Consider the following 14693-nt stretch of genomic DNA (forward strand, 5'->3'; position numbering starts at 1 on the left):
TAGAGTTCTTTGAGGATGTAACGAGCAGGGAGGATAAAGGGGAACCAGTGTATTTGGATTTCCAAAAGGCATTCAATAAGGTTTCACATAAAAGGTTACTGCACAAGATAAGAGCTCATGGTGTTGGGGGTAATATATTAGCATGGATAGAGGATTGGCTAACTAACAGAAAACAGAGAGTCGGGATAAATGGGTCATTTTCAGGTTGGCAAACTGTAACTAGTGGGGTGCCACAGGGATCAGTGCTGGGGCCTCAACTATTTACAATTTATATTAATGACTTGGATGAAGGGACCGAGTGTACTGTAGCCAAATTTGTTGATGATACAAAGATAGGTGGGAAAGCAAGTTGTGAGGAGGACACACAGAGTCTGCAAAGGGATATAGACAGGTTAAGTGAGTGGGAAAAAAATTGGCAGATGGAGTATAATGTGGGAAAATGTGAGGTTATTCACTTTGGTAGGAAGAATAGAAAAGCAAAATATTATTTAAATGGAGAGAGATTACAGAATGCTGCGGTACAGAGGGATCTGGGGGTCCTCGTACATGAAACACAAAAAGTTAGCATGCAGGTACAGCAAGTAATTAGGAAGGCAAATGGAATGTTGGCCTTTATTGCAAGGGAATGGAGTATAAAAGTAAGGAAGTCTTGCTACAACTGTACAGGGCATTGATGAGACCACACCTGGAGTACTGCGTATAGTTTTGGTCTCCTTATTTAAGGAGGGATATACTTGCATTGGAGGCAGTTCAGAGAAGGTTCACTAGGTTGATTCCTAGGATGAAGGGGTTGTCTTATGAGGAAACGTTGAGCAGGTTAGGCCTATACTCATTGGAGTTTAGAAGAATGAGAGGTGATCTTATTGAAACATATAAGATTCTGAGCGGGCTTGACAGGGTAGATGCTGAGAGGATGGTTCCCCTTGTGGGGGAATCTAGAACTAAGGGGCATAGTTTCAAAATAAGGGGTCGCCCATTTAAGACAGATGAGGAGGAATTTCTTCTCTCAGAGAGTCGTGAATCTTTGGAATTCTCTACCCCAGAGAGCTGTGGAGGCTGAATATATATATTAAATATATATATATTGAAAATATATTCAAGGCTGAGATAGACAGAATTTTGAACTGCAGGGGAGTCAAGGGTTATGGGAAACAGGCAGAAAAGTGGAGTTGAGGCCAAGATCAGATCAGCCATGATCTTATTGAATGGCGGAGCAGACTTGAGGGGCCGAATGGCCTACTCCTGCTCCTATTTGATCACTACCCTCTGATCCCTGATAGAAGTGTGCGTCCACGATGAGACCAGTGCGATGTCTCTCCACCCCGCCCCATCCACCCGCTACATTCAATACCTTACTGACACTCAAAACGAGATTTTCGGATCAGTAATTTTAAACAGTGATGGAATGTGGAAATTCTAGGCTGTCCTGTCCTGGCTCACGCATGAACACTGGGCCACAAGAGGTTGAGATACCACAGGGTGTGCGAGCCTTCACCCCCAGCCCCCGGAACCAACTCCAGTTTGAGAAACAGGCCTTCTGGAGAAAATGGGCAAGGTTTGGAAAAAAAAAGATAAAGCGGTTTGCTTTGGGCGACTCTGAGCTTGATCACCTGCTGTCCCTGGGAACCTCAATGTTAAAGGTGGGATAATATTCCTGCTCTTGCAATGTGGGTTCAGCTCGATGCAGTCGAATCCAAGTGACTGCCGTTTCTTTCACCGCTCCTGCTTCTGAAAAATAAGAGGGAGGCAGAAAGCACAATCAGACCTAAAACCAAAGCTGGTGGTTTCTCGAGTTATTTGGATTACCAGTATTTCTGGTGCTGTGGCTCACGCGAGTGTTCAGAGCTGGATTCACATTGTCTCAAGCAATACAATCACCATTTGAAATGCCAAAAGTGAGATGAAACCCATGTGTACGTTTTCTGGCTGGATTCAAATTCAGGCAATCCTGAAAACTCTGGCACATTTTATGTGTAATAAATGGAGAGATGCTCTTTAGCCATCTATTGGCGCTTTCCCTCCAATCTTTTTCCTTATCTCTTGAAGCCTCTGACTCGTGCTGTAGTATGATTCTCTTTTAAAAATTGAGAAACTGAAGTGAAGGCATTTGGCCTATCGCAAGAGACGCCACCAGAGTTGAAAGGTTAGATCAGGTACTGACTGACATGAATCAGTCATTCATGAAAGAAAGACTTATGAAATAATACTGAGCGGCCTGCAGGTGGCGCTGTCCAGGGAGAGTATAAATACTCGGGCACGGGCCCAGCTTGCGCAGGACATTCTTAACAGGAACTAGTGAAGGACACAACTAGACCTCCATGTTGTAAAACAGTTGATTAAAGCTTTGTTTAACGCTTAGACCAAGTGCCTAGTAGTTTTCTTATGTCACTGATGACTTGGTAAAACCAAGTTTTCTGTCCCAGCTGTCCTTTAGTACCTCACTCAACAGGCCATTTTTCATTCTCCATGCCTGTTATGTCCCCATGAGACTTTTAGTATTGTGTTTTGTCTCCCCCTAGTGGTTTTGCTACTTACCTCCTTATTGTTGATTTATGTCATGTGACGTGATGAGAAAGTGAAAGTAAAACACAACCACGAGGGAGCCCAGAATTCATGGCTGGCGATGTATACAGTATCTAACGCCATCCTTCCCAGTTTCCCCCTTTGACTGGCACTGTCTGTAAGTAGCCTTTTATCAGATGTCTTTATGTTTGATCTATGTCACCATTTCTTGATATTTGTGGCCAGATGAGTTAAAATATTGCACTTTGTGGAGTTTCCATGTGGCTGGCTATTAGTCTTTCTCCTGGCATTCATGTGTTAGACCTTTGATTGTTGTATCAGATTTACATCAAATTGTAATAGAACCGTTGAGTTATAGTGGTAACGTTTCGTTCTACTATCCTAGGTTTATTTTGTGTATTCAGATCGTGATTGTAATATCAATCGGCCTTATTTGATGTTGTAATTTCTTGCTCTCTTTGTAGTTTCACCCTGTGTCATTAAACTGGATTAAAAGTAACAATGCCTCCTGTTTGGTGATGAGGGTTTAGCTGTCTGTCGAATCATAGTCGTGAGTGTAGTGTATGTGCCTTTAAGTCAGAACTACTTTTACAGCTCCTGTATACTGTAGTACCGGCAGTGACCACACCGGTATATAAGCTTTGCGCATGCCTCTGTACCCCCAGTCTAGAGATTACCCTCCTCCAGTAAAGACCTGTTATTTGTTAATGTACAGCATCCGTGTGATTATTTATCCATTGAACCACGGATCTAACAGTGGCGACGAGTGTTGATTCGAATCTACCTGCAACATAAAATAAAAAAATTAAAAAAAATAGTCGAGGCCAGGAACACGGGCGTCGACCACGAGCAACCGCCCAGCAGTCAGGCAGAGATCCAACTTCGCAGGGGAGGCTGTGGAGAGCCGGGCTTGGTTCTCCATCCACAACGAGCAGTAAGAGACCGACGACAGGTCCAGCGCAGACCCTTCCCGAGCAGCGGCGGCTGGAGCCGACCGACGGTGGAGAGAGAGCCGAGCAGCGTTGCCGGGGTAAGACAGAGGGTGAAGAGCGCAGGGCGCAGCCGGGGGTTGAACACCGAGCGGCGTCGAGGAAAATAAAACAAACCGGAGAGAGAGAGGGTAAGAAACAGCCGGGTTCTAGACTGAGCGGCGTCGAAAAATATCAAAAGAAGAACGCGCAGAGCACAGCCAGGGATCACGGGCTGAACAGGGTCCGCGGGGCGAAGAAAGGGGAGACGCCATTGAGCCGCGGACAAGAAGGAAGAGCGCGGGAGACACCATTTTGAGAAGCTGCAGCGGAGAAGAAGGGCGAGTGCGGGAAGGAAGGAAAGCACGGGAGACGCCATTTTGTGCCAGCGGAGAAGAAGGGGACGCGCGGGAGGCGCCATTGGTGATAGTTAACGCACACCCAAGGATGCTGAAGAGTGGCAGTATCTCTACGTTCGACAATGAAGTCGAAGATTGGGCGACATATGTGGAACGTATTGAGGTGTACTGCAGGGCGAATGAAGTGCCAGATGCTAATAAAGCACTGGTTCTGTTAAATTCCATGGGTGCAAAAACTTATGGGTTACTGCAAAATCTAATAACCCCAGAGAAGCCGGTAAACAAGAATTTTGAAATCCTACAGGACCACTTAAACCCCACACCGCTGCTGATAGCAGAACGATTTAAGTTCCATAAAAGGAACCAACACAAAGACGAAAGCAATGCTGAGTACCTAACGGAACTGCGCAAGCTATCGAAATACTGCCAGTTTGGAGCGGGACTAGCAGACACGTTAAGAGACAAGTTTGTGTGTGGACTACAAAGTGAAGGAACCCAGAAACGGCTTCTATCAGAAAAGGACCTTACGCTGGACAAAGCTTTCAGTATGGCAGTATCAAACGAAGCAGCCGCAAGGGGCGCTGCAGAGATACAACGGAGACCGCAAGAATATGGCACCAATGAAATGACCTATGGAACAGGGAAGTGCTATCGCTGCGGCAGAACAACACACGACCAGGAAGATTGTTGGTTCAATGACCAAGTGTGCAGACAGTGTGGGAAAGCAGGACACATAGCAAGAGTCTGCAGGTCTGGGAAGAAAACCAACAGTAAGAAATCTCCACAGGAGAAGTACAAAAAGGTACACCAGGTGATGGACAGTGGTTCAGACGAACAGAAAAGTGACACAGACTCCGGAAGCAAGGAGCTGGGTTGTCTGAAACGGAGGATCACCAGACTATCTGGGTTACATTCAAGATAGACGGAGTCCAAGTGGAAATGGAATTGGACACAGGGTCAGCTCTAACAGTCATAAATCAAAGAGTCTACAAGCGGCTATTTTCACACATACCCTTGAAAGCTACAGAGGTTGTCTTGAAGACATATACGGGGCAAAAAGTCTGCCCCAAAGGAAAAATAAGGGTGAAAGTGACATATAAAGGCCAGGAAATACCTAAAATGGATATATATGTATTGCCAAATGGAGGACCACCACTGCTAGGACGTGAATGGATCCGGAAGATACAGTTAGATTGGCATTCCATACAGGCACTGAAGGTTGAGGCCAAAAAGGATGACGTCACACCTGGACGACGTCAAAAATGCTAACTGACGCAAAAGAAGTGTTCCAGGAGGGACTAGGAACACTAAAAGGAATAACAGCAATGATTAAAATAGAGGAAAATGCAAGCCCAAAGTTTCTGAAGGCCAGACCAGTGCCTTATGCGATCAGACCAGCTGTTGAAGCAGAGCTGGAAGGGTTGGAACGTTCAGGAGTACTGTCCAAAGTGGACTGGAGCGAGTGGGCTACACCCATCATTCCTGTAATGAAGAGGTCGTTGAGTAATACGCCTGGGGAACCAAAGAAGGTCCGCATCTGTGGGGATTTTAAGGTGACAGTGAACCCAGTCCTTCACACGGTGCAATATCCGCTTCCACGAATTGAGGATATTTTCGCCTCGCTATCTGGAGGTAAACGCTTCACCAAAATTGATCTAGCCCAGGCGTACTTGCAAATGGAGGTAGAAGAAGCTTCGAAACATTACCTTACGATCAACACTCATAAAGGTCTCTATCAATACAACCGGCTGGTGTTTGGAGTAGCCTCGGCTCCGGCTATCTGGCAAAGGGCGATGGATCAGGTCCTGCAAGGGATTCCAGGGACCCCGTGTTATTTGGATGACATCTTGGTCACGGGCGAAAATGACGGTGATCCCCTCGCCAACTTGGAGAAGGTGCTCACCAGATTAAAGGAGTATGGGCTACGAGCTAATCGCCACAAGTGCGAGTTTTTCCAGAAACAGATCTCGTATTGTGGCCACGTCATCGATGAAGAGGGGTTACATAAGTCCCCTGACAAGATTGAGGCAGTAGTCAAGGCTCCAGCACCGGAAAATGTGTCACAACTGAGGTTGTTCCTCGGGCTGGTAAACTATTACCACACGTTCTTACCAAATTTGTCTACGGTATTACACCCGCTGAACACCCTACTGCAAACAGGGGTACCATGGAAGTGGGATGACGAACGTAGACGAGCTTTCCAGAAGTGTAAAGAATTGATCACATCAAAAGAGGTGTTGGCCCATTTCAACCCAGCACTACCAATTCGTTTGGCATGTGATGCATCACCCTACGGTATTGGAGCGGTGCTGTCGCACAAATTCCCAGATGGGTTGGAGAGGCCAGTAGCCTTTGCGTCTTGGTCACTAACCTCAGCCGAGCGCAACTACACCCAGATTGACAGGGAGGCCCTCAGCCTAGTATGGGGAGTAAAAAAAATTCAACCACTATCTGCATGGGCAGAAGTTCACCTTGCTAACTGACCACCAACCACTTGTCTCCATCTTTAATCCTAAGAAGGGCGTGCCAGTAATGACTGCACAGCGGTTACAAAGATGGTCCCTGTTTCTAGGGGCGAATCAATATGAAATAGAATATAAAGGCACGAAACAGCATGGGAACGCTGATGGGCTATCGCGCCTGCCACTGCCTACGGTGGAGGAAGCACCAGCAGTGGACCCTATCGAGATATTTTATTCGTCGATAATTGAACGATTGCCAGTAACAAACGCGGATATAGAGAAGGAGACCCGCAATGATCCCACGCTGTCACGGGTATATGAATTGATGGTGAGGGGATGGCCAACACATGGCGACTCACTGTTGCCAGCATTCTCATCCAGAAGAGAACAGCTGTCAGTATGCCAGGGGACAGTGATGTGTGGATCCAGAGTGGTGATTCCACCCAAGTTAAGGGAGAGAGTGCTAAATGAGCTACATGAAGGTCATCTGGGGGGAGTGAAAATGAAAAGCCTTGCTAGGGCTTATGTGTGGTGGCCAGGAATCGATCAACAAATCGAAGACCTAACTAAGAGCTGCTTAGGATGCCAGAAGGTCCAAAATGCACCACCACATGCCCCTCTACACCCATGGGAGTGGCCCTCCTCTCCATGGCAACGGGTGCATATTGATTTCGCTGGTCCATTCATGGACTCAATGTTCTTAATAGCAGTGGATGCTCATTCAAAGTGGCCTGAGGTGATAAAAATGTCTTCAACCACTACAGAGAAAACGATTGCAGTCCTACGGACCATATTTGCCAGAAACGGTTTGCCAGAGCAGATTTGCTCTGATAATGGATCACAGTTTGTGTCCGACGAGTTCCAAAAATTCATGAAAAGGAATGGGGTAAGGCATTACACATCCGCCCCGTATCATCCAGCCACAAATGGATTGGCTGAGAGGTTCGTACAAACCTTTAAGAAGGCGATAAAGGCCATGTGCGACGATGAAATTCCACTACAGCATAAGATGGACAATTTCTTATTAGCCTACCGAAACGCGACACATGCAGTTACCAACCAGACCCCGGCCATGATGTTCTTTAACCGAAGGCTGAGATCTCGTCTGGACTTGCTCAGACCAAATGTGCAAAGAAATGTTGAGGACAAACAATTCCAGCACATCAATGAGAAGCCGACAAGGAGCTTCAATGTAGGGCAACCAGTCTTGGCCCGTGACTATTGAACAGAGAAGTGGCAACCTGGAACGATATGTACAAGGCAGGGGCCATTAATGTACACAGTGGATGTCGGGGAGAACATTGTGAGACGCCACGTCGATCAGATCTTAGCGTCACAGGAACGCGTCAACCCCATGTCTTGAGTACCTGGGGATGAACCCGACATACCGGTAGCATCTACTTCAGACCCAGTAGCAGTGGAACCCGATGAACTACCTGATGAAAAGGGGTCAGAATCGCCTCTGCACCAAGAACAAGAACCTCTGGAAAGGCGCTATCTCGAAAGGGTCAGGAAGCTGCCCCAAAGACTGAATCTATAAATGGACTTTTGTTATTTAATGTACATGTAAAAATGTTAATTGTTATTTGAATATTAGGGGGTATTATTAACCTAAAAGGGGAGGAATTGTAGTGTATGTGCCTTTAAGTCAGAACTACTTTTACAGCTCCTGTATACAGTAGTACCGGCAGTGACCACACCGGTATATAAGCTTTGCGCATGCCTCTGTACCCCCAGTCTAGAGATTACCCTCCTCCAGTAAAGACCTATTATTTGTTAATGTACAGCATCCGTGTGATTATTTATCCATTGAACCACGGATCTAACAGTGAGGAGGACAGAACAATGCCAAAATTCCTTTACCTACTGCTTGTCGTCCACCTTTCTCCCTTGTAAGAGGCTCTGAGCAATTCTTCTACACGAGGAGTGCTGCATATCTGTAGGTTGTTTAAGTATTAACTGGTGGGGTGACTGCGCGTGTTTGTGGAGCATTCCCAGCACATCCCAGCTAAAGGGATGTTCTTTCTCTGAGATTCTTGAAACTACATAGACTAAATTTTGGAAAAAAAAACGATGAAACTATCAGCAGCTTACGGGAAGCCTGGACATCATCAACGGTGAGGAAGTCGTCAAGTTCCAAGAGGGTCTCTTCCGAGAGGCAGGAGATTGCAGCTACAAAGTCCCTGGCATGTTCACGCATACATTGCTGTGAAAGCATTAAAAGATTGCATTAGGGACATTTACAAGTGAGACAACAGACACATTCTAACAGAGACACAGGGCATTGGATAGTAAAATATTCAGTACGGTTCATATTACACAGGTGCAAATGAAACCAGAACTCACAAGCAAATCAGTCACGAGGCAGCAATATAGGTTGCCCATAGGAAAACACCCAAAATACTGTACATTACGTGACGCTGGAGATATAGCGGGGCATAAACTTGTCTTGGGCTGTAGCTGATTTGCTATGGCCTGTTTTGCGCGACTGCCCAAGACGGGTTTATATTCCAATGTGTTTACGAGCTTTGCAAGAAGTGAACTCGTGTTTTTATAGAGGATGTTTCGATCCTCATTATCTGTGTAATGTACATATGTAGCCAGAGCCCCACATTTATAAATACTCATTAAAAATCGGCTTCCGTTGGTGGGAGGGGGGCGAGGGAAGTGGTGTGTGTTATAATTGGCTTCAGCATCATTGGGGAAAAGAGAGGGGGGAAAAAGACCCAATGAGGGTTCCCATTCCTGCTCACTATCCAATGGCCCGTGGAAGGAGTACGTATGAGGGTGTCTGACAAGACCTGGCAGTGATGCCCTCCAGAGTTGAATAGCCCACCGCCCCGCCCTGTCTAGGCTCACACATGAAGAATGGTGAGGTACCAGAGGGCTGGCAGTGCCTATGGGACTTCACCCCGGCGAGACTTAGCATTGTCATTTAAAGGGGAGAGAAAAATCAGGAAAAGAAATTCCTAAAATTTGTGCTGCACTTTATTCCAAATGAAGATACTGGCTAGAAAATTCCTTGGAGCTGCTACCGGAATTAGTTCACCGTTATTAATGTTGGGACTAAAGCAGAGTTTTTGTTTTGCGTGACGTGGACTTTTAATATATTTAACAGATCTCCAGTGGAGTTGCTCACTGTAAGTCGAATGCTGTTTTATAAGGTCAGAGATTTTATGCCATGTAAGGCCAATAAGAGGCTGCAGACATGTACATCCTGATATTTCTCCACCCTATCCCAGGGTTCCTGATGGGTACAGTGGATCCCAAAGGATGCTGCACCTTTCCAGGACTCAGAGCGCCTGAATTTGGTTATCGGCATGCTCTTCCTCTTATCAGAGTGCGGCTACTGACTCCACAGAAATACTGTGGGCTGCTGTCGGCCCGAATCCCCCTCCCTGAGCTTCACTCCCCCTCCCTGAGCATCGTTCCCCCTCCCTGAGCATCGCTCCCCCTCCCTGAGCATCGCTCCCCCCTCCCTGAGCATCGTTCCCCACTCCCTGAGCATCGCTCCCCCTCCCTGAGCATCGCTCCCCCTCCCTGAGCATCGCTCCCCCCTCCCTGAGCTTCGCTCCCCCTCCCTGAGCATCGCTCCCCCCTCCCTGAGCATCGCTCCCCCCTCCCTGAGCATCGCTCCCCCCTCCCTGAGCATCGCTCCCCCCTCCCTGTGCTTCGCTCCCCCTCCCCGAGCTTCGCTCCCCCTCCCCGAGCATCGCTCCCCCCTCCCTGAGCATCGCTCCCCCCTCCCTGAGCATCGCTCCCCCTCCCTGAGCTTCGCTCCCCCTCCCTGAGCATCGCTCCCCCTCCCTGAGCATCGCTCCCCCCTCCCTGAGCATCGCTCCCCCCTCCCTGAGCATCGCTCCCCCCTCCCTGAGCATCGCTCCCCCCTCCCTGAGCATCGCTCCCCCCTCCCTGAGCATCGCTCCCCCCTCCGAGCTTCACTCCCCCCTCCCTGAGCATCGCTCCCCTCTCCCTGAGCATCGCTCCCCCTCCCTGAGCTTCACTCCCCCCTCCCGGAGCTTCACTCCCCCTCCCTGTGCTTCACTCCCCCCTCCCTGTGCTTCACTCCCCCCTCCCTGAGCTTCACTCCCCCTCCCTGAGCTTCACTCCCCCTTCCCTGAGCTTCACTCCCCCTTCCCTGAGCTTCGCTCCCCCCTCCCTGAGCTTCGCTACCCCCTCCCTGAGCTTCACTCCCCCCTCCCTGAGCTTCGCTCCCCCCTCCCTGAGCTTCGCTCCCCCCTCCCTGAGCTTCGCTTTCCCCTCTCCCTCCCTCAGGACTTACCTGTGAGCCGGCTTGGTGGCGGAGCCAGTTGGATTTGGTCAGGCCCTGACCTTAAGCTGCATCGGGATGCCTGATTGGTGTCTGCAGCTCGTCTGTTTAATGTCAATTTGATCAGACCTCAGGTCGCCGGGGACCGAAGTGGGAAGCAATCGCTTCACTGACTTGCAGCCCGTTTTAGGCACATGTCCAATTTCTTGGCCTCTCTCTATCTTTGTCTGACAGCTGTTAGTAACTAGAATCTTTACGTTGACTATTAACTTCCTCTGCTTTTTCAGCCATCGTGCACCTGCTGACTGGAACTCACTTCCCAAAATCCCATCACCTTGCCACCTCCCTCCCTTTCTTTCGAAAGTCTTCCAAAACCTCTTCTGCTTAACCAGGCCTTCACCATCACCCTCTCATAAAAGCACTGATTCTTACAGGGATACGGTTTCTTGGTTGCCAGTAGCCCTCCATTACCTCACCCAAGTGGCCACTACGACCACGAGTGCCAGTAGGCTATTCGACTGTGAAGACCAAGGCCAAACTTACCCACAACACACGCACACCGTCCAGCACAGACAGTGATCAAGAGTGGGGGGTGGGGTTGGCTGATTTTTTTCCCACTACCTTGCTTAGAACTAAGGTCAATTATAACACCACCAACTGCTGCAGCGGAGATCTGATTCCACACAGAGCTGGTCTTTATGGCTTAGTACCCTACCAGGCAGCGAGCTTACTCAGCAAGGCATCAGGGGAGCCCCTGGTATCCAGTATATACTGCAAAATTGGTGGGGACAGGCGCATTTCATTTCCGTTCTTTACTTTTGTCAACAGAGGGTATCATGGCAGGCGAAGCAGTTTCACACAAATGCGATTTCATCCCGAAGGAGCACCACTGTACATTTATAGGGTGCCCATCACTGGACCTCCGTTGAGGACCACCTAAAAATGGAGAAAATGAATGGAAGATCGTTAGCAGACTATCTAATATTGGGAATTTTAAATTGTTTTCTTGCCTTGAGGTTCTCTGCATTGCTAAGGATCTCCGTGGCCTCAGCATCCTGCCTTTCTACCTCCTCTTTGCACAGGCTCTCCAGCTTCTCCAGGTTGTTGGGATGTCCCAAAATTGGGCGCAACCTGTGTTTGTTTTTCATCTAATGAAAATAAATAGAATAAAGGGGAATAAGCACTATATGATGCATACAGGGCATGTCCCATTTTTCTGTATGTAATTGATTATAGCTTAGGTGTTATCCTTTTTTGTGTGGCCATCAAGGAGAGGGAGATTCAACGCTGGTGGAAAATCATGAAACAACAATTTAAGGGAGTCAGAAGATCATGACAAAAAAAATCATACGTCACACTGCAACTCTCCTCACACTGCATCTCATCACACCGTGCCTCGTCACGCCGCACCTCTCCTCACCGCACCTCTCGTCACACCGCGCCTTGTCACGCCGCACCTCTCCTCACACAAGCACCTCGTCACACCGCACCTCCTCACACAGTACCTCGTCACGCCGCACCTCGTTACGCCGCACCTGTCCTCACCGCACCTCTCCTCACACCGCACCTCCATGCCGCGCCTCCTCATGCCGCCCCTCCTCACGCCGCACCTCCTCACGCCGCACACCCCGCTTCCTCACACCCCGCTTCCTCACACCCCGCCTCCTCACACCCCACTCCTCACACCGCGCCTCTCCTCACACCGCGCCTCCTCACACCGCACCTCTCGTATCACAACCACCTTTTCTGGTAATGCGTTCTTTTAATATAACTACGCACCTTTGCCATATCCAGACCCCTTTTGAACTGTATTTTCACATTGCTTATTATGAATTGTAACATTTATTTTCCTTCCCAAAGTAAAATATAAGTTGAATCAAAAAGTGCAATCTACATAATATGTGTAAACTTAAAAGCATGTAGCTTAAAACTCTTTCTTTTCCAAGAAAACATGAGCATTGTGTCTTTCCCCATTACTGTTTGTGTATTGGAAGATAGATTTGTTTATTGGAAGAGTTTTATTCTCTGGTTTGTGGGTTACTGTAGTCTGTGTGGCTCAGATGCACACTGCCTTTTTAATGTTTCGATAGGGACGGCTTGTGCCGGTTAAAGCAGGGGACAGCCTTTTTCGTGCATTTGCCAGGTCCGGTGGCGTTGGCAGTGATTTTTTTTCCCAAAAAGCTCCTGTATGAAACCTGTATGGTTGAAGGCGGCGGCTCACCACCACCTTCTCAATGGCAATTAGGGATGGGCAATAAATGCTGGCCTTGCCAGAGATGCCCAGATCCCATGAATGAATATGAAAAAAACAGAGTGGAGGCATTCTTTGCCACAAGATTTTCCTCATTTTCTATTTCAGATAAGGATCAAATACAGAAATAGCTACAAAACAATTGTGTTGGCGGAGCACCAGACTGGCAACCCAACAGCCCTAACGAGGCAGTGGTAGAGCACTGGACTCCTGAACAGCTTCAATTCGAATCCAAACCTCGACTGACATTAGAACTTTCCTGTACATATTGGGCAGTTCGCCCCACTCTCAGCTTAGTTTGTGGTCCAAGCATTTCACAGCAGGACAACACTCAGTCATAAGTGTGTGTGTATGGAGGGGGCCGGGGAGAGCGGGGGGATTGGGGTGTTAACAGCCCTCCAGGATCATCCCAGACTTAGAACATTCTCACTGACTGAGGCGGAAGGTGGAAAAACACAAGTAGCAGCAACAGAAAAGACACAACAAGCAGTGCTATATATTTTATATGTATATATATTTTCCATTTTGCTGTTCTACCTTAGTGTTCTCCAGTTGCTGCAGTTTCTTGCTGAATGTGGAGCGTATTTCTGCCAAGGCCCTTGTGATAAATTCCATGTGCTGCTTGAGGACTTCTTCAAATAGGAATTGAGGCACGGAGGAGAGCAGCTGCTCGAACACCCTCAGCTGCTCTTGGATCTCTGAAGGAAAGATAATTATCGATAGCGACCAAAGGAAGGTTGTAATGTCTGCTCCGGCCAAAAGGGAAACCTTATTGTAGTTTTTGAAATTCAAGGGGCTGCAGATCAGCTGAACCGGGACAAATGGCCCGACACGTCACAAACTGTGTGACCGGGGGCCATGGACTCGAGCTTATAAGAGGAAAGGTGCACAGATTGTTTGGGGGAGAATTTCCACAGGGGTTCTCCCGCTCATCCCCCCAGAACTCTGCTTATTCCGTTTTTCCGGGGTTTCTAGGCTTATCCGCCATAGTTATGCCAGACGAGTGGGAGAGCTGCCATGGAAATTCACTCTCTTTATCTTTAATGAATTTACATGGGGGGGTGCGGGGGGGGGGTGAATGTGGAGAACAGACTAGTCAGGGAGAGAAGGGAGGTGGATAGTGTTGGTGAATCCAAGAGTGGAACTTTGGGGGACTCCAGAGGTAATAGTGTGGGAGCAGGAAGAGAAGCCATTGTAGCTGATTCTCTGGCTACGACTGGACAGATAAGAAAGAAACCAGGCGAGGGCAGTCCCACCCAGCTGGACCTCAGAGGAGAGGCACTGGAGAAGGATGGTATGGTCAACCTTCTCAATGGCTGTAGACATTACACATTAAAGATCAACCTTGTTGCATTTTTTGACTTTTGGAAAATTGTCTTTGGAATTGATGATCAGGCAAATCATATCCAATGTTTTGAAAGTTGCTCCCACCTCTAAAATGGGTGTCAAAAGCCAAGAGAAAGAGGAAAACTGATAAGGAAAATGTTTGAACTTATTATTTTGGAGAAAATGGTTGAATGGATATGTTAAATTTGATATTAAAAAAGTAAAATTAATGCTAAGCTGATAACAATCCAAGAGAGGGTGGGAAAGGAGTGAAGTTGAACAAATGAACACATTGAACAAATGTAAATTGTTTACATTTTTGTAATATTATGTAATATTTGTGAACTATTTTGTGATCAAGCTATGCCTGACATTTCAGTACCATGGCTGGTCCGTGTTGAATCATTTGATCTCAGCTATGGTGGTGCTTACAATTCCTGAGCAAGGGAAAGTAAAAATCAGCTGGAATTCTTGCTCTTTACTCCTGCTGGATAACGTAACCTGTGGGCATTGAGTGAGAACAGGATGATATTC

General features: G+C 47.7%; 1 protein-coding gene across 5 annotated transcripts in view; it reads right to left on the reverse strand.

The window, feature by feature from the left end:
- Positions 1-14693, reverse strand: part of ccdc180 (coiled-coil domain containing 180) — a 185032-nt gene that overhangs the window by 10406 nt on the left and 159933 nt on the right. For all 5 annotated transcript variants that reach the window (XM_085965433.1, XM_085965436.1, XM_085965435.1 and 2 more), the window contains 4 exons: positions 13371-13531; positions 11593-11730; positions 8407-8518; positions 1611-1728 (listed from right to left, as the gene is read on the reverse strand). In XM_085965433.1, coding sequence (XP_085821559.1) covers positions 1611-1728; positions 8407-8518; positions 11593-11730; positions 13371-13531 — 529 coding nt within the window. The remainder of the gene's footprint in view (positions 1-1610; positions 1729-8406; positions 8519-11592; positions 11731-13370; positions 13532-14693) is intronic.

The sequence above is a fragment of the Somniosus microcephalus genome, chromosome 23 (genome assembly GCF_052327205.1).
Source record: "Somniosus microcephalus isolate GS21.2 chromosome 23, FLI_Smic_1.0, whole genome shotgun sequence".
NCBI lineage: Eukaryota > Metazoa > Chordata > Chondrichthyes > Squaliformes > Somniosidae > Somniosus > Somniosus microcephalus.